We start from the raw sequence: 20,286 nt of genomic DNA, 5'->3' as shown, positions 1-20,286 counted from the left end.
CGCCTGATCGTCCTTGAAGATCCCCTCTTGTAAATTTGATTTGATTTAATTTTTTTTTTTTATGACATGTGGAATGCGAATTTATGTAAATTTTTAGAGAAATAAATAAAAGATGGATTTTACTAAATGTATTATATATGTATATATATATATGTTTCTCATGGTGGCAGATGCGCCAGATGCACCATCACTTCCCTTTTAATCATTTTTTTTTCTTTTCTTTTCTTTTCCATGGTGCCAGATGCACCATCAAAATTTTCTTTTATTATTTGTTTTGTTTCTTTCGGCGGTGCTCACACCCACCTTTTTTTCTTTTTGCTGGCACATGGTGCCAGATGCACCATCCCTATATATATTATTATATTATTTTATTATTATTATTTTATTTTTTTTTCACGTGGTGGCAGCACCACTTTGCTCCACCATCCCTTTTTTTATTATATATTTTTCTGTATAAATTTGGGTGGTGGGTAGAGGAATTTGCAGGGAGCGGACGAAGACGGACGGAGAGCTGGAGTTTGAGGAAGAGCTTCTCGGCCGGCTAGTTGTTTGACAGCGGTCTTTGAAGTTGGTGGCAGCTGCGAGGCAAGAGACGGAGGATGAGGCAAGAGAAGAGCGGTGCAACCTTGATGTCGGAGACTTTGCCGTCGCCGTTGCTGCTTGGAACGGATGGGCAGAAGGGGAGAGCTAACGGTGGTGAAGAAGAGCAGGCTGCCAGAGATTGCTGCACATCGCCGCTCACTGCGCTGCTGCTGTGGTTGCGACTGAACCATCTGACCATTCCACGCAGGAGCTGGGAGATTGAACCCCTGCAGCAGGCTCATGTTCGAGGCAGGATCATGACCACCCCCAACATTGAACGGCTGAGATTGATTCAGAGATTGAAGCCCTGCAAGAGATGACAAGTACCCATGAGAAGCACCAGGGTAGTACTGATGGTGAACAGCCAAACCACCGCTCGGGTTTTCCGTGGACATCCCAACGGAGTCGCCGCCAATTCCCAGAGTGTTCTGCATGTCCTGCTCTTTCTGTGATGGCTGCGGCTGCACGGTCCGAGATGCTGACGCCGAGGAGGAACCTCCCTTGGCGCGCTTCATCTTCCGGCATCCGCCGCCGACGGGGACGTTCCTGAGGGTCCCGCCCTGAGTCCAGTACCTCCTACACGCCTTGCAAAAGTACCGTGGCTGAGAGAGACTATAGTTGTTGTAGTAGCAGAACTTGGTGTTCATGGACTGGCACCGCGGGCACCCGTGCGGCTGCTGGTTCTGCTGCTCCGCCGCCTTCAACCGCTGATCCTGGTTCTGCTGCTGCGTATGTGTTCAACACTGACAGGGGAGGTGTTGCTAAAACTGCTTCAGCCAGAGTCAGCAGAGATGACAGTTTCGTGGTCAGCAAGCCCAAGAAAGCATTCTACTTGGATGGAATTGGGGCTGGACCTACTGTTTCTGCAATTCCCCAGATAGTGGATTCGTCTCTGAGGTCCGTTTCCGCTCTCAATTCAACCGGAGGAGGTGGAGTTGGAGGTCAAGAGGGTGAAAAATTGAGTCTCTGCAAAGATGGCGGCTGCGACTTCTCTCCCTTTCCGCCTCCGGTTATCGGTAGTCATCGGCGGCTTCTGAACTGACATCGGCTCGTAGAGGAAGACGAGTGAGCTGGGCGAGGAGGAGCTGTGGTTGCGGAGTGAAATTGATGACGGCATTGGGCTGGCCCGTGGTGTGTGGTGAGCTGCAAGTCGAAGGCACGGCTGGAGGAGAAAACCCGGATTGGGCTTTGAGAGCTGGGCCGAGACACAAGTGAGGATGGGCTTGTTGGCGGGGCTCAACAGTAAGCTGCTCTTCGATGAGGTCATCGACGGAAACAAGGTCATCGACAATGGTGAGCATGATCTGCAGCTTCTTGATGCCGTAACCAACGGAAACCAATTTCGATGCGTCCCAGAAGAGACCCTCCATCTCGACACTCCGAACGGCCTTCTTGTCCTCCTCAGTCTCGTCGCCAAAGAGGTCCAAATCGTCATCGTCATCACCTCCAGCGGCGGCAGCGGGAACGGGAGCAGCAGTCCCAGCCTTGCCGCTGCTGACTCTCACTCCGGCGGCCTTCCCGGGGAAGGTGGAAGCGAGTTGGAACAAAACGGCGTCGTACCACTTGCTCACATTGGCAAAAGAACCGGCGGGCTTCTCCAACACGGCGGTGTAGACCTTGATGTCATCCAAAGTCAGCTTCTCTCCGGAGATGTAAGATTTGCCGGCGAGGAACTCGTCGAGGGCTTTGAGACCGGCATCAGTGTAGAGATCTGAGAAGGTGATGGCCATGGCGATTTGCGAGATAGAGAGTTAAGAGAGGCGGCCAACGAGGAGTAGTAGGGCGAGAGAGAGACTTGGGCCTCTTCATGGGCCTATTGGGCATATTGGCCATGGGATCTGGTGGCTATGAAATGAAGGAAGGCTTGGGCCTTTTTTTTTTTTTTTTTTTTAACATATGTATTCTTTTTTTTTTGTAATAAAATTGACTCTATTTAATAAAACATTTTTTTTTCTAAATACATAATAACATATGTATTCAAAAAATTTTATTTATTTATTTATTTTTTTTCGAAGAAACTGTAATTTAATTTTGTACAAAATTTTCTTTACAAAATCAATTTGTAATGAAATTGCCCTTCTTTAATAAAACATTTATTCTTTTGATTTTGATGTGACTGAACTCGAAAAATTGAACATTCGAGCTGCCTACGTACCCCTCCAAAGAAGAGATCAAGTCGTAACGTAGTTCAAATACATTTTTTTTTTTTGGTATTTTCTTTTGGTGCCATTTGCAGTTTCAACTCGTGCAGACAAGGAGTGTTGGTGTTGCCTTTTATGCTCGTGCAGACCAGGAGCGTTGGTGTCGCCTTTTATGCTCGTGCGGATCAGGAGCGTTGTGCCATGCAGTTTAGGCTCGTGCAGGCGAGGAGCCTCGTGTCCTACAGTTTAGGCTCGTGCGGACAAGGAGCTTCGGTTCGTGCAGTTTAGGCTCGTGCGAACAAGGAGCATGGTGAATTTGTCAAGTAATTTTGGAGAGGCGTTCCTCACAATCTTTATAGCAAGGAGCCTTGACCGAGTGATTGAAGAAGTCTTCAGGAAAGAAATCACGCATCGTGATGGGGATGGACGATCTATGTGTCGAAATGTCATCATCTTCAACACGTTCATGTTGCTTTGAAAGTTGACAAGAGCTGCTTTGCCCCCTTTCCGATTGGCGGACATGTGGAGGAGACGTATGCTTCTTGTGCAATTTCTTAGGAGTGACTTCAGTCCATCCTTCAACTTTGCTTGTCTTGGACGATGCCCCCAGCGGTTGAGGTGAAAACTTTGAGTCGGAAGAGCCAGAAGTGAAGGTGGTATAGTTTGACTTCACCACATCGTCAAGATCTAGCTCGATGATTCCTTTCTGAGCCAGCTTCATGATGAGATCTTTCAGCACGAAGCACTTTTCTGTCGGATGACTGATGAAGCGGTGGAATTTACAGTATCTTGGACTGTCAGTACGATTCATCTCTTCCGGCCGTCTGCACTCAGGCAAACTGATCACCTTCTTGTCCAACAGGTCATCTAACATGGCAACCACATCAGAGTCGGGGAATGGATAAATCTTCTCCTCAAGCTCCTTCAAAGTGCGTCTACGCATCTCTTGATCACGAAAAGCTTCGGTTTGAATCGCCTTGCCTCGTGTGGAGATTTTGACGGGAGCTGTGTTGACCGTCATTGCTTCCTTGGTGGGTTTCCATGCAGCCTTTTCTACCTTTGTCTCAAGAGCTTTGTCGTTTTTGTAGTTGGCGATCGGTTCCTTCTTCCCATGATGGGCGATGCTCAACTCCATGTCATGGGCGCGAGTGGCCAATTCCTCAAAGGTCCGTGGTTTAATGCCTTGAAGGATGTATTGCAAACCCCATTGCATGCCTTGGATACACATCTCGATTGAAGAGGTTTCCGAGAGCCTGTCTTTACAGTCGAGGCTTAGAGTGCGCCATCTGTTGATGTAGTCAATGACTGGCTCGTCCTTCCACTGCTTTGTGCTTGTTAGCTCTAGCATGCTCACAGTGCGGCGGGTGCTATAGAAGCGGTTGAGGAATTCCCGCTCTAACTGCTCCCAGCTGTTGATGGACTCAGGCTCTAGGTCTGTGTACCACTCAAAGGCGTTTCCTTTCAGCGAGCGCACAAACTGCTTTGCGAGGTAATCCCCTTCGGTTCCTGCGTTGTTGCAAGTTTCAACGAAGTGGGCAACGTGCTGTTTCGGGTTTCCCTTTCCATCAAATTGCATGAACTTTGGTGGTTGATAACCCCTCGGCATCCTTAAGATGTCGATCTTCTTTGAATACGGCTTTGAGTACAACCCGGAGGTATTTGAGCTCCCTTCGTACTGTGCCTTGATGGTGTTGGTGATCATCTCTTGCAACTGCTGGATAGAAAGAGATCTCATGAGTGCCGCTGCTTGGTCTGGCTCCGGCTTCGCATCGTTTTTCTCCACCTGAGGCTCATCTTCTTCGTCATCTCTTCTCTTTAGTGGATCATTCTCTGGGTCGGGTTTATCGTCGTCCTGCGCCTCCAGTCGGTTGACTAGTGCTGCAATTTGCAAGTCTTTTTCTTCCACAGTTCGGGTTAGCCTTGCGATTGCTTCATTCATTTGAGCCAGCTGCTCATCGATTGAAGTTGCTCCAATGGTCATGACTTGCATGGTTGCACTGCCGCTTGAATCGGCATCGGAGAGCATGAATTCGGAGTATTTCCTTGGGCTTCCCCCCCTTGGTGCCCTTAGTGAGGCTAAGGTGATCACAGGCTCGCGTCTGGGGTACTCTCGTTCCCTTGGCAGAGTTGATGCAGAGGTGAAAGGGGTGGCGGAAGTAGCTCTTGCCATGCTTCGAGTCGTGATGCCCAAAGTGACACCAGTTGCGGCGAGGATGCTCTTGTTCTTTGCGCCGGTTGCGGGAACAGTTTGAGCCTTCCTCGATGCCATTAATTTTGTAAGTGCGCTTGAATTTCTTGAACGGAGAAAGAGATGAGAGGTAGAGATGTCCCACCGGGCGTGCCAATTTGTGAACACGGAAAATTCCTGAAACGAAAGAGACAAGAACAACGTGCACAAACAAATATTTGTATTTGATGATTTTGGGTTACAATCTCTCTCTATTTTGATCCTTTGATTCGATCTCCGTAAGGTGTTGATTTGTGGATATTTTGTTGATCCAAGGGCCGTCAAGGCTTGATCTTGGATGAACAGTTGGAAGTTTCTTCAAAGGGCCGTGGGCTTGATCTTTGAAGTTGGATTTGAGCGGATCTTCAAGGAGCCGTTGGGGCTTGATCTTGAGGATGAATGTTTCTTCAAGGGCCGTTTGAGGCTTGATCTTGAATAACGGTGATGAGCGGATCTTCAAGGGCGTTTGGGCTTGATCTTTGAAGAACAGTGATGAACAGATCTTCAAGGGCTTTTGGGCTTGATCTTGAAGAACGGTTGGATGTGTGGATTTGTCGACGTTTGTTGATCCAAAGGGCCGTTGGGGCTTGATCTTGGATGAACGGATGATGAAGGATGGTGCTTTCTTCAAGGGCCGTCGGGGCTTGATCTTGGAAGAACGATGAACGAAGAACGAAGAATACTTTCTTGATTCTTCGGGAACCTGGATGCTTGAGAGCCTTGGAGTTTCAGAGCTTCAGAGCTTCAGGGCTTCAAGGTGTAATGTGAATTGGTCCCCCAAATGAATGAAATTGGGCTTGTATTTATATAATTTTCCAAGGCCTAATTTTGAATATAATATTCCAGATGAAATAAGTCGTTTCTGCCAGGCGTTGACACGTGTCCTATTTGATGACTTTTCCAACTCATTTCAATTTTCGTTGAGTCACACGCTACGTGTAAAATTTATGTAATACATGAGCGTTGACACTTTGATTTATCGGTCAACATTTATTTACGAAATTTCGATGTCTACAGTTATACATGAAACTAAACGAAGGTTTGCACTTATTAAGCACACGTCTGGTCACTAGTCATTCTCCAACACGATCGGTATTTTGACGAGACGATATATGTTTATAAACTACTCTTATACGACTGCGAACATATTGTCATGTGAAATTGGATTAAGGCGAGTACACTGTCATGTGCAACTGAATTAAAACGAGCATGTTGTCATGTGCAACTGAACTAATAACGTACATTTCCTTTATCTTTTACTTGACAAATTAATGAAGAATAAGTTTCTTTAAAACTTGAACCTCTGGAGTCTCAAATCGATCGGTCTCCAAATTTTCTCATCTAGAACGAAAATCTATAATAGTTAGAATATAGTTTTTTCAATTTTAAAGACCCATTGGAGTTGCCTGATGAATTTTACAAACAGGGTTTTATGCTGTCAACATATCAATAGTTTTTTTTTTTTTTCAATTCTAAAGACCCATTCATTCCTTGTGATTTTTTACTTCTTATTTACGTCTAAAATTTTACTTTCAAATTTAGATGGAGATTTTGGTACATAAACTTCCTTCTATATCATCGAAGAAGCCTATAGGTAGGCTAAAATACATCCAACTCAGCAATATAAAGCAGAAAATCTCCTCTTTCAGTTTCAAGACTCTGACTAGTCTTCTTTTTGCTCCCTTTGAAACTTTGAAACTTTATTCGCAATATCATGTTTTCCCTTTGAGACTTTATTCGCAAGCGATGCAGCTTCTTGTTCTTGTTGTTCTTCTTCTCTTTCTTTTTCTAGCACGCAAGTATGCTCGACACTACGGACAATGTAGGCTTCCACCAAAGTCCTCGCCTGCGCGTCTCTAAATCATCAGATGCAGCCTGTTGTTGCACCAGGGGCCGTTGCGTTGGGTGCTAAAGCATGGGTGTTTTGTATCCATTGAGCAAAGACGGGTTGTAATTGTATAGCGGTATCTGAAAACATATCTTGCGGGCGCCCTAAAGCGCTCATAGTATCATTATGAATATACAAACCAAAACTGTGAAAGCCTAAAAATATACATACCCAGTTAAGATGTGATATGATTGCATCGCGATGCCTAAGGACACGATCTAATAGATCGTTGTATCGAGTAGTTGGATCATAGTCTCTTACCATAAAAATGGCTGCATGCGCAGCAGCACCAACTATGAGAAATCCACCAATCCACATGTGATGTGTGAACAATGAAAGTTGTGTACCATAATCGGTAGCTAGATATGGATAAGGAGACATCAAATACATATGGTGAGCTACAACAATGGTTAAAGATCCTAACATAGCTAGATTAATAGATAATTGAGCATGTCATGACGTTGTTAGGACCTCCAGCTTCCCCCACAAGAGTAGTGCATGTGTGCCAATCATCGTTCACATACCACCCACCGGTGGGAAATAAGACGGGGAACAAATATTGTAAAACCCTAACAACCAAAATGACGACACCTACACAGAAATAATTAAGCACTTGTGCATGTCACGTCACTAATTCCCTATTGAGATTATAGTGAAAAAATTCGAGAAACAATTAGCATAGAGAATAAAAAGAACACACATATGAAGCTATTAAAAACAGTCAAACAAAATGATTTTTTTTTTAATAAACGATATTATCCACATTAAGAAGTGGGGAGTGAGCTGAGTCTCACAATGAACTAGCAATAATGTGGTTCAAATTCGCATTTATTGAGAATTAAATATAAGATCTCTCACTTACAAGTAAAGAGAAATACACTAAACCGTACGTAGTACTAAGTAACTCAAACAAAATGATTTAGATCGCTTTATTCACCTTGAGGTGGGGCTTTTAATCTCACCATTGGATAATTATTTGGTTGTTAGTTTTTGTTTTTTGTGCTTGCGAAGACATGATTGAAAGAAGAGATAAATAAGAGTGGTGCAATGATTTTGCTATAGAAGAGAAAAACAAAAACAAAAAAGAAAGCTAAAAACTATTTCAAGTTATTTTTATTTTCAGAATGTTGTTTTATGGAAAATTTACACAAATACCACCTAATTTTCAAGGATTTGTGCATTTGCCACAAAAACAAACAAAAAAAACAAAACAAAAAATAAAATCAATTTTAACAATTACCCACCTACACTTTGCTTTGGTGCTAATTTACAACCCCCATCAACATTCTGTCAAAATTGTATCACTTTTTAATTTTTTTTAATATTAAAAAATATATTTAAACTAAATTAAACAATAAAATGAAATACTACAACTTACAATAAGAGCATATCTAATCCAAAAAAAAAAGAAGTTATTTTAGTCAAAATGGTCCTTGAGATTTGAAATCAATAGAAGTAGTCCATGAGATTGTCCACCATCAATCATTTTGATCCTCCTATTAAAATTATGTTAAATAATGATCAAAATGACAAAATATCCTCAATTTAACAATCAATAGGCCAAAATGATTTGCCAAAAATTGAGGGCATTTTTGTCATTTTATTCTTTTTTAATGGAGATTTTTCATGAATGAACAAAATGATTGATGATGGACAATTTCAAGGACCAAAATGAAAAGTTATGCAAATCTCAAAAACTATTTTGGCTAAAAAGCTAAAATAAAATAAAATTACCATAGGCTCCTCTCCCACTTCCCTCTCCCCTAATTCCCCTTCCCAATCACCCCAAGCTCGACCGAATCTCCCGCTATGTGATTGGATTTCATCCAGGAATCTCTAGTCTGATAGCCTTCAAAGATTTCATTCTAGAAGAATCCGTGAACCCAAACGCTCAACCGGATTCTCAAAGCATGCACCCTTGACCCTATTTGACCCCTCCACGCAGCTCCTCTTAACCAGCTTCCCCTGCCACGCAGTGCAACCTCTAAACCTATGGGCACATTTGGTGGGCTAAATGAGATTGAGCCTTAGGGATATGATTGGTTGGCAGAAACTTGTAAGACATGACTTGTAACCCAGAAGGATAGGTTAGATAACTTACTCTATTATGGTTTCATAACATGTCTAGTCATGTCCATCTTATATTTTGACACAACAAACAAGAAATTGGACTAAAGTCTATTTTAATTGGTCACATCATATCCCACCAAACAGGCCCTATATGGCTAGAAACCCCCATGGCAACCTACACCAAACCTTGAGCACAGCCCACCTTTGATGTCAAGTTAACGAAAATTTATTCGGTACTAACTTCTTCAATCCCAAACCTTGCGCACAGCCCACCTTCTCGATGCCCAATCTTCATGAAGATATGTTGCCTGCGGCTGTTCATAATTTCCATTGCCAGAAATCAAAATGTTGCAAGTCCGATAAAAACTAGCTCAAATTTAAAAGTTAGTTCAACAATTCCCGTGAAAAATAGATAATGCTTACAAGTGAAGGTGCAACGTTAGTTGTTCCTAGCAGTTCAAGATGCCTGGCTTGACAATAAGATCTCTGTCCTTAGTCTTCATGGTTGTTGAGACTTTCATGGAACGATCAGACTAACCCGTAAGTGAAACACAACAAGTTCACATGTGCATCAAACCATATGCATAACTCGAAATAATCAATTGATCAATCCAGGATGCGTTTCGTTTAGAACATTTAATCACAATATACCACACTCAATTCACACGCTATGCCGTGGTCTCCTAAAGACGATTTCATCATAGGCCAAGCTTCTGCACCCTTTTTGCTGAACAAAACAATGCAAAAGCTCTCGTGGGTGAAAAAGTATTTGTTCTCTAAAATAATTGTAATCAAATGTAGATTAAAAAACATAAAAATGTGATAAGCTCTCGTATGAAAAATTAAACAACAAAAGTAATAGGAAGAGATGTACGTTCATTAATTGTGATAGTTATGATCTTCATAAAATAAAATTACCTTTAGAGCGGTATTGTAATCATAACTAAAACTTTTTATGTTTTGAACAAAAATCATACCTAAAACTTTTTACTTAAAAGAAAGGATTGTTCATTTCCAGAAATTAATTATTGAGCAACATAACAAAAAATAGAAGAAGACACAGACCACCAAGTTCCATGTCACGGATAAGTTGTTGCTCATTTGTTAGTTTTGTTGATTTTGATAATAATTATGGATTTGCAAAGAAACTAGAGATTTGTTACTCTCTTGTTGATTTTGGGTTCCAGCAACCAGGTCAATAGAGCGGCGAATGCAGTGGCACATAGGCAGTCGCGCTTTGGTTTATCTACGTCACAAAACTTTGTGTGGTTTGAGGAGCCTCCAGATATCATTGTAGACCTCCTTTTAGAGGATAGATAAGCTTTGTAATTGTGGTGTGAATTGCTCTTTTTCCTTAATCTCTGACAAGATCTTTTCAAGGCCCAAATAAAGTATCAAAGCTTCTTTGTACGAATCATTGCATGTCACCAATGAATATTGTACTTCTCTTAAAAAAAAGGCGGAAAGTGATAATTTTGTATTTGAAGCCTTGGGTTTGAATTACTTCTCTTTTACTATAGTTTGCTAAAAGAAATTGAACATGTGGTACTTACAGTAGTATTTCATCAAAAATCATATATGCATATATACATATGGGTTGGAATATGGACACGTGACAGGGCTTAAGGACTGGGGCTTAAATCGCCTAATGCACTCCAAAACTCTTTTCTGAATTACTTCTTGGCCCTTATTTCATGTGTGTTTCGGGCTTTCTGGCTCTGTTGCATTTGTCATCAACAGAAAATATTTGGCTGTTGATATGTTAAGTACTGTGTTTATACAATGAAACAAACTCCTCCTCTACCATGTTCAAATACAACATCATTAGACTGAAATATTAAGTGGCACAGATCATTACAACACAAATTGTCATTTATGGCATGTCAAAAACGCTAAAATAGGATATAATAGTGTTTTAGAAAGCACTATGACATTCCACGTTATAATAGATTAGGGATTTTCCATATCATTTTCGAAACCCTATTGAAAACTATATTATTATAAATGCTATTGTAGACATAAACAATATCGTTTTTGAAGTGTCGTGGTTTTTTTTTTTTGTTTTTTTTATAGCGTTTCTAAAGTGTCGTTATAAGTACAATCGCCAGCATTTCATGAAGTGCAATTATTGAGATTTTTTAGAGCATGCATTGGACGCATTTCCTCCAAACAGAGAGGCCACACATGAAACTTGAAAGTAGATATGAAAGATTTGGCCAACTATACTAATACTAGTACACTAGTACAGTAGAACAGCTCCGAATCACCATCAGAGGATGCTCCCTTCCATTCTCTGAAACTTCTTTGCCTCAAACGTCTTCCGTCTCGGAAAATGATCATAGGAATCTCGTGATCATAATCGTTTATCGTACATCATGCAATAAAAAATCATTTTAAAATTTAAAAGGTGAGAATCCTTTTCCTTCCGTCTCACCCTGAATTTCCACAAAAGGAAAAAAAAAATTAACAAAAGCTACAACAAATGAAGACTTTGTGCTTTTGTATGCGAAAAATATTTTTGTTTTCCACTCGTAAGTGAGGGTGATGCTTATTACCTTATTTATCACCGTTAATTGAGTTTAAATTTAGAAATTTGTGTAGTGAATAGACACAAATCTCATAATTTAACTTCATCTAACGATGATAAATATAGTAGTAAGCAAATATACACCCTTGTATGCGTGTGATTTGTCATACTACTATTTATACATCTAAATTTGCAAAAACAAGATGGGAGCATTGAATCACAGTATGAGTTAGCTAGCTATGACTTGCAAGTTTCAAAATTCCACCCTTGACCTAATTGCTTAAAACTTCCCCAACCTTGATCAGCTTAATCATTTTAACAAGATATCTACCAAACCACCTTCACCTAACGCTCTAATCAATGATAACCACCAATTAACAAGCTCAGCACTCATATCTTACATCCTCATTAGGCCCAAATGATCTTTTTCAGACACGTGTATAGCCTCGTGGATGTGTAAGAAAGGTGAAGTTCAAAGGTTACGTACCATCGCTCTAAAGATAAGTTCACGTTAAGGTAGTGAAATTCCAAAGCAAGATTAAGCGTCACTCAGTCTCGTTTGGCACACAATATTGCATTAGAAATGATAAGCCATTATTTTAAACCTATGTTGGCGGAATAAATGAAGATATTGTATCTAATTTGGAGGTGGAAAATATATTATTTAAAGAAAATTATCAATTTTAATAATTCTCGTCAAAGTGATTGGATTAAAAAAGTAAAGTTTTCTTCATGTCTATCCACGTATAATCCTCTCAAGAAACAATTAATACGAGCCGTGGAGACGAATTAGATAAAGACAGCACACTATGCTAGTTTATATGGTAACAACAATACTTAGCCACTCGGAAAGTGAATAGGAGTTCCCACTCAAAATTGTTCGTTACCGATTTATAGAACTTTGTTTTTATGATCAGAACCGTTTATATTATAAATCAGTCATTATACAAAGATCGCCTTTGCAAAAAATAAACTAAAACTAAGGTTGTTTAGTCATTGAATTGTATAAAAATAGATGAACGAAATTGATAAAAGCATTTCGAACCATCTATGTATTTGTTATAATAGACCGATTAAACAACTTTAGTTTTAATTCATTTTTTTGCAGAGATGATCTTTACAAAGTGGTACATAATATGAACGGTTCTGATAATAAAGACAAAACTTTGTATTCAAACACGAAAAATTTTGAGTAAGAATTCCGACTCATTCTTGAGTAGTTAATGTCATTACCGTCGGATAATGGTATATTTGACTTTAAAAGGCAATATTGCACTTTTGCTTTTTATATTTTACAATTTGATATCATGCAAGAAAGAATCAAACTGAAGACTTTAGATGTCAAAAATCCGTATTATTAACATGTGAGTCAGAAGTGCTTTTGCAAGCTAGAATAATTTCATGTATAATTTTTCAAAATTAATAACGTACAATAATGCATTTATATAATTTAAAATATATAATAATGCGTGAGTAAAACGGAATATCCAAGTGTTATCTGTGCCTAATTGAAATGACTGCCAAAACCTATTGAACCACATGTAGAGTTTGTTATCTTACAGTTTTCTACGGGTTTCTAAACCGTGCCATTTTAGTGGTTAAGCATGAGAAGGAAAGGGTTGCATCGCATTGGGGTTTCACGCAACGAAGAGTCAATGGACTCTATCAAGTGGGGAAAAAATGCGGTATAAGAATTGGGATCTACCATTAAGCAATTCGCATCTTATCTCTCGATTCTCAGCATCTCTCCTGGCATCTCTATCCGGATCCGAACTGTTCACAACCTGCACAAATCCAACGGCTCACATTCTCCCTCGCCCTCTCTCTCCTCCGCCCATAAATAATAAATTCGCCTCCACCAGAGACCAACACCTCGTACGCTTCACACCTCTCACAAACCTTAAACCAACACCAAAAGCCCCTCCTCTGTCTCTGTTTCTTAATCTTCGCTTACAATCATGAACGTGTTGGATTCTAATCTCGAGGCTCTTGCTGTCAATTACTTGAGCTTCGGATTGTTCACGACAACTTGGGTCGCCGTTTTGACCGCCGCCATTAGCTTCTGGAGGCTCAGACCCAGAGCCGCCGCCGCCGCCACCAGCAGTGCCATCTCTTCTTCTTCATCTTCTTCATTGAGTTTCCGCTCACAACCTGCCGTTTCCGACCTCAGCTTGCATGGGTCGTCGCCGGTCTCCGAGATAACGCAGTCAGATGCGGCGGCGAAAAAGGTGGACCCGCCATGCTCTGTTCCATCATTGGCTAATTTCGATGACGGCAGAGTGCAGCTGACAAAGGGTTCGAAGTTTGCGGTGTACTTTGAGGATAGTAGCGTTGAGAGTGACGTTGACCTGGCCGCGACCTCATCGCTTATGGCGGAGGAGGATGAGACGGAATGGAGCGGCAGCGATGAGGTGGTGGTGGCTAATTGGTGGGAGGATGTGTTGAGGTTGAGAACGGGGGAGATGGGTTGGTACAGGTTCCAGGACTTGACGGAGCTAAACGGTAACGTCGTTAGATTATGGGATGATTGAGCAGTAGAATAGTTGGTGAAACCACGTCCAGCTCGGCAAAACCCAAACGCTGTGACGTCGTTTGGTAGTTAGATTAGCAGCTGGTTTTAGGCTTAATTATGTAATAAGGTCTTGAATTTCAAGGTTCGAAGAAGAACTTGTAAATACATTTTGTTGGGTTAAACATGATAATCCACTCCAATCAAAGCAAATTGCAACGCTACTCGTTGCTTTTTTCTTCACTTGCTAATCTTCTTTTTAAGCTAATCGCAATATAATTCCTCGTTTAATCTCTGATTTAGTTGTGTATGCTCATGTGTGTATTATAAAGCATATATAATTGGCAGCTGGCTGTACGAGGAGTGTTTGCAAATTGATGTTCGAATTGGCACTATCCGATGTTATATTATTATTTGCACATCAAATCACTTTTGTCTCTATTATTCGACATTCGGTTGTACATTCTCATGTATCTACGAAGTTATGTAATTAGCTAATGAACTTTATTTTTGTGTCTGTCATATCGTGCATGTATAATTAATTAGTTCGATTCATAGAGAAGTGAACAAATACATGAAGAAGTTGCTTGTCCGGCTATTGAGAGGGTGTGCCATCAACGGTGGGCCTCGCAGCCTCCTCCCTCTTTGGTTGTGTCAAGGGATGGGCAGCCATGTCCACCGAGGAATGTAAATCAATGTTATTAGGCAGAGGTTAACTCCACCTACCTTTCTTTTAGTGCCCTTGTGGCTAGATCAGTGATCTTTCGGTGTTGCAAGGCACTTAAACAATCTAAAGGCTTGGCCGTTTGGAGAATGACCCTTATGGCACAGCTTAGTCAGTTATTCTCGCAGTTCAGATAAGATTGACCACCAGTTATCTGAAAGTATGTATCGGCGGTTTTAATGAAAATCTCAATTGACAAGAAAAAAAATCAATCAGTTATATGTCTTCTTCAGTTCTCAACTATGAGAGAAATTATTTTACAATTAGTTGTATATGCTCGTATTTACTAAGTCATGTAATCTATTCACGAGGATTTTTTTTTCTTGATAACTGGTTGTTTATCCTCTTTGTATCTACGAAATCTAGTAATCAGTTGTATATCCTCTTCAATCGTGAACCTGAGAAACGGGAGCTTGTGAGGCTAACTGGGAATAACTTTCATGTACAATAATTAATTAACTTTGCGATAGAGAGAACAGCATCTGATTAATTAATTAATTAATTAATTATAATTTTTTTTGAATTAATTAAGACTAATGTGGGGGTGGTTGTGTTTGGTAGTAGACTACCAAAAGCAGCATCATTAACTTTATTCTATTGAATTAATTAACAACGCAAAATATTTTATGATCTATAAGATGAGTTGGTTCTATAATGTATGTGTTACAAACGATTGATTATGTTGATTGCAACCACGGAACCAACTTTTGAATTTATGTTGGGGTAAATTGGTAGATTTATTTGAAATTGTTTTTAAAATAACTAGAAGAGCTTATAGAGAAAATGTTTTTTAGGTCCAAAAGTACTTAAAATGCTTATTGCAAGAAACACCAGTTATGTGTTTCTTTCACGAAGCAATAAAGTGTTTTTCCAGAATTCACTTCCCATTTTACCAATGATTGGTTCCAAAACCATTTTAACTAATAACACTTTCAGTCATTTGAAAGACACTTCCAAATGAGCTGGAAGTTTTTACTTATGAGTAAAAGTAAGACTGACCAGTGTATGAATGCGATTTGGACTAAATTATAGGGGTGAAATGAAAAATGTAAAAAATAATGTGACATGCTAAAGGTCGGTTTGGCGTCTAGTTTTGTCCATAGGGGATTGTTGTAAATTACGCAATGAATGTTACAACAAGCAACCAATGGTTTCAAGTCGCCTACCAGTCTAGATAAACTGATGTGTCTATGGGATACATCGCCTAAAATGAGCTACAAAGTGATATATAGTCGGTCACATGTCAGATTATCTTTAAAGAAAATATCAAATATGTCTCATAGATATATAATAGTAACAAATGACGTACTATTTACTCTAACTAAGATGTCAAAGCTGACGTGAAAATGAAGGCCGAGCTTCAAGCGTTAAAGTTGATGCCTTGAAGTAAAGGCGTCAAATAAGTTTTTTGTTATTTTCAAATGCATTTAACTTGTTTTACCTTAAATGCCTAGTGTATTTTTATCATTTTTAAACCATCAACAATCCAATTTTTATTATATTTGTTAATGAAGCAAATAAATTTTGACATATCAGATGGAAGAAATATATCAATAATATTTCTAATTGTTAAATCGGTCATCAAATTAAAATATAAAATTTTAAATTTGACGTTTCCTTTTAAAATGCACTAAAATTCTCTTTTTACTTTTTGTCGTTTCATAAACAAAGCAGTAAAATTAATTAATCATATAAGTTGGTTTGGGGGAGAAAATGTCGTCTTGCATAAACAAACCACTATAATTAATTAATCATGTAACTTGTTTTGGTTGAGAAAATGTCTTGTCGTACGGGAAGCACTTTACTATATATTATATAACTTCCACTTAACAAAAGTATCCATCACAAAATGTATAATTAATCATCACGAATTATTATCGGAGGCAGATTCTCTACCCTTTCATTCTTATGTCTGTGTCTTTCCGTACTTTTCTGTTTGTATAGTTATGGTTAAGTCACGTCAATATTTTATATTACTATTCTTTTTTGTCTTATTATCTCTATAAAAAATATATATATAAAATATTAACGTGGCTTAATCGTGACCACACAAAACAGGAGGGCACGGAAGGGTACAAAAAATAGGAGGGCAGAGAATCTGCCTCCATTATTATCTGAACAAATGGGAACACCTTAATATACTATATCTATATATTATTCAGATTAATTTCAAATGCCATTCTTTTCCTGTGTCAATTATTCGTATGATGGGTTCCAGGTAGGAGGTTGTCCAATTGCCATAGTTGTGTTGTTTTTCCCACCAAAACCACACCCCAATTGCAGCCGTATGCTATGTTCGGGCAACGTCATTCGTAAAGTGACACGGAATGCAGACAAGTACTTATTTGTGCATAGTCTAAAATGAGATACAAAGTGATATATAGTCGGTCACATATCAGATTATCTTCAAAGAAAATATCAAATATGTCTCATAGATGTATAATAGTAATAAATGACGTATTATTTACTTTAACTAAGATGTCAAAGTTGACGCCATGAAGTAATGGCGTCAAATAAGCTTTTTGTTATTTTCAAAGGCATTCAACTTATCTTACCTTAAATGTCTAGCATATTTAAGTGTATTTTTATCATTTTTAAACCATCATCAATCCAATTTTTTTTATATTTGTTAATGAAACAAATAAATTTTAACACATCAAATGGAAGAAGGATATCAACAATATTTCTAATTGTCAAATCCGTCATCAAATTAAAATATAAAATTTTAAATTTGACGTTTCCTTTTAAAATGCACTAAAATTCTCTTTTACCTTTTTGTCGTTTAACAAAGCAGTAAAATTAATTAATCATATAAGTAAAATTAATTAATCATATAAGTTGGTTTGGGGGAGAAAATGTCTTGTCTTACATAAACAAAGCACTAAAATTAATTAATCATGTAAGTTGTTTTGGTTGAGAAAATGTCTTGTCGTACGAGAAGCACTTACATTAATCATCGCGAATTATTATCTGAACAAATGGGAACACCTTAATATACTATATCTATATATTATTCAGATTAATTTCAAATGCCATTCTTTTCCTGTGTCAATTATTTGTATGATGGGTTACAGGTAGGAGGTTGTCCAATTGCCATAGTTGTGCTGTTTTTCCCACCAAAACCACACCCCAGTTGCAGCCGTAGTCATTCGTAAAGTGACACGAAATGCAGAGAAGTATTTATATGCGTATAATATATGAGCTCGTTTAAAAATATTTTTAAAATAATTAAAAGTGTTTTTAGGTTTTAAAAATACTTCAAATGTTTTCTGTAAGAAGCAGCAATTATTTGCTTTTTGTATGAAGTATTTTAAGTATTTTTTTCATGATTTACTTGCATTTTTATTAAGAATTGATTTCAAAAATATTATTAGTTATTTTAAAAATACTTACAAACGAACTTTATATCTTTTTTGTGTTTGTATCTTTTTTTGTATATAAGTTTTTCTAACTTGTTAGAAGAAAATATACTTCTCATCAAATCATCGATTAAGAAAGTTTACACTTGTTCTACGTAAGTTTCTCTCGAACTACATGACCTTTTGATAATAATAATTGAGCATGAAATCCCGAATTGTAAATAAAATATGCTCAATAGCTGGATCGAGTGGTTCGTGAAACGGATGCATTGTCCTATGTTACCAGCTCAGTTGGGTCCTACTCCTACTAGCCCTTCAGAAAAAGTTGGACATCCATCAAGAAACCGGACCCATAAAAATTAAAATGGTGGGACCTCAAAGTTGTGCTTCTTAACCCGCCTTTCCCATTTGGGCCAAGCAATCCACTGCTTCACGTGGACACATGGCTTACCAAAGCCATAATTCAGCCGAAAGACTTCGCTCTGGCATTCTATCAAACACCTCACACGCCGCAGATTTTGAACTGGGCCTCATCGAAAAGGAGTAGGATTTCTTTCCTCTTTTTTTGTTTCTCTCTATCTCTTATATGAACGGTCACGGTTAAGTCACGTCAACATTTTGTATTAATTTTTTATAACAAGAGAAAGATAAAATAAGAAAATATGAAAGAAGAGGATAAAAGGGGATGAAAAGAGAAGGGAAGAGAATCCTAATCCTCCTAGAAAAGCTAGCTGATACTGTCAAATGGTTTCCTTTTAGGTGAAATCCAAATAAAAATATAATATAAAAACAAAATGTTCTACACAAAAGCGAGTGGAGATTTTCTTCGGATCCCTTCTACCATGATCCACTGAATCCTTCAATTCTCTACTTTCTCGAATGGGTGCTAGCTCTAATTGCCGGCCCACCACGCCCACACCGTCGTCTTCCAGCCTCCGGTTGCCCAAAATTAGAACTAAATCCTCCCAGAAAGAGAGAAGAGAGTCGGGGAGAGAGAGTCAGAAGGGGGAAGAACATGAACAAGAAAAAAGTAAATAAATAAAAAAAAGAAAGTTAATTATTTCCTAGGCTTTCGATGTTCAATTGAAGGACAAGATTCCGAATGGAAGGGAACAGAGAAGATCCTATTTTCTTACGAAAGTGCTGTATATTCACAATAAAAGTGGAATCTAGGTGGTAAGTCTGGGGAAAAAACACAAGCACATAATATTGATGGTGGTGTATGTACAATTTTTTTTAATAATACGCAAAATTGATAAGTATGGAAAATGAATGACTGAGATAGAAAATTGAAAATTTAATAGTTGTAACTTGTTAAAATCAAATCCAACAGCTAAAAAACCAGCAACACTAAGTGATCTGTAATACTAAAGAGACCACTTGTGCAATTTATAGGGTGGGGTAGGGATTTTCTTAAAGCGCATTCCAGGCTGCAATTCCACATGTTTTGTTTCAAAACTTTCACCACGGACATGTCGATTTCATGAGAAGGTTGCTCTGCTGGGCTCACAAGAGGTCGATTATTATCGCGTTTCAAATAATAATTCATTGATAACTTGAGGGTCCCATGTTTTCCAATCAAAATTCCCCACATATTCAAAATGAGATTTACTTTGAATTTCTGTGTTTGAAGTTCGTGAATCAAAAGATTCAAACCGTTTAAGAGAGAAAAAGATATTCAAACCATTCAAATTTTTTGAATTTTTATTAATGGATCAATGATATGGACTAATACAAATCATATGATTAAAAATAAGTAATCCAGATCTTCTGACCCATAAACTCTAAATGTAGAAATCTAGAATGAATCTCAATCCCACTCATTTCATCAAACGCTGTATGCAAATGCGATGCTTTCGAATACTGACCATTATAATTGCGTCTGTTTGGTGATGCTCATTAAATCATAGACCCCATCAGGGCCATAGCTTTTTTTCCTTTCTTTTTTTTTTTTTTTTTGGAAAAATAGGGCCATAGCTTCTTGGCATGGTATATTCTTGCCATGACCATGCGTAAAATCTCATCTAATATATAAAGAGATGAGATAGTATATTCACACATCTTAAATTACTTCTCACACATCTTTTTAATTTTTTAATATTTTTCTATCAAATGGTAGTGGTGTGTAGAAAATATTATAAAATTAAAAGGGTGTGAGAAAAATAATTTGGGGTGTGTGACTATAATCTCTCTAAAGAGATATGTCACTCAGTATTATTATCGGGTGGTATTCCTCTTCAGTTATAAGTGAGAGATTTT

The 20,286-nt window shown here is 38.6% G+C and overlaps 3 protein-coding genes across 3 annotated transcripts; 1 reads left to right on the top strand and 2 right to left on the bottom strand.

The window, feature by feature from the left end:
* Positions 1–541: 541 nt before the first annotated feature.
* On the bottom strand, positions 542–1,229 carry LOC108169467 (dof zinc finger protein DOF5.3-like). Its single transcript, XM_070811260.1, has 2 exons — positions 910–1,229; positions 542–809 (listed from the first exon to the last, which is right to left on the bottom strand). Exons 1-2 carry the CDS (start codon positions 1,227–1,229, stop codon positions 542–544), a joined length of 588 nt encoding a protein of 195 aa, XP_070667361.1.
* Positions 1,230–1,577: 348 nt separating this feature from the next.
* LOC108169466 (elongation factor 1-beta-like) lies at positions 1,578–2,348 on the bottom strand. Its single transcript, XM_017322889.3, has one exon. It carries the CDS (start codon positions 2,310–2,312, stop codon positions 1,593–1,595), a length of 720 nt encoding a protein of 239 aa, XP_017178378.2. The 5' UTR covers positions 2,313–2,348; the 3' UTR covers positions 1,578–1,592.
* Positions 2,349–13,393: 11,045 nt separating this feature from the next.
* On the top strand, positions 13,394–13,966 carry LOC103416009 (uncharacterized). The gene has a single exon (XM_008354282.3). The coding sequence runs from the start codon at positions 13,394–13,396 to the stop codon at positions 13,964–13,966; it is 573 nt and encodes a 190-aa protein (XP_008352504.2).
* The last annotated feature ends 6,320 nt before the right edge of the window (positions 13,967–20,286 follow it).

This window comes from Malus domestica, chromosome 02 (assembly GCF_042453785.1).
Source record: "Malus domestica chromosome 02, GDT2T_hap1".
NCBI classification, from domain to species: domain Eukaryota; kingdom Viridiplantae; phylum Streptophyta; class Magnoliopsida; order Rosales; family Rosaceae; genus Malus; species Malus domestica.
The sequence above is the reverse complement of the archived record's forward strand: the minus strand, read 5'-3'. Positions and strand labels throughout refer to the sequence as shown.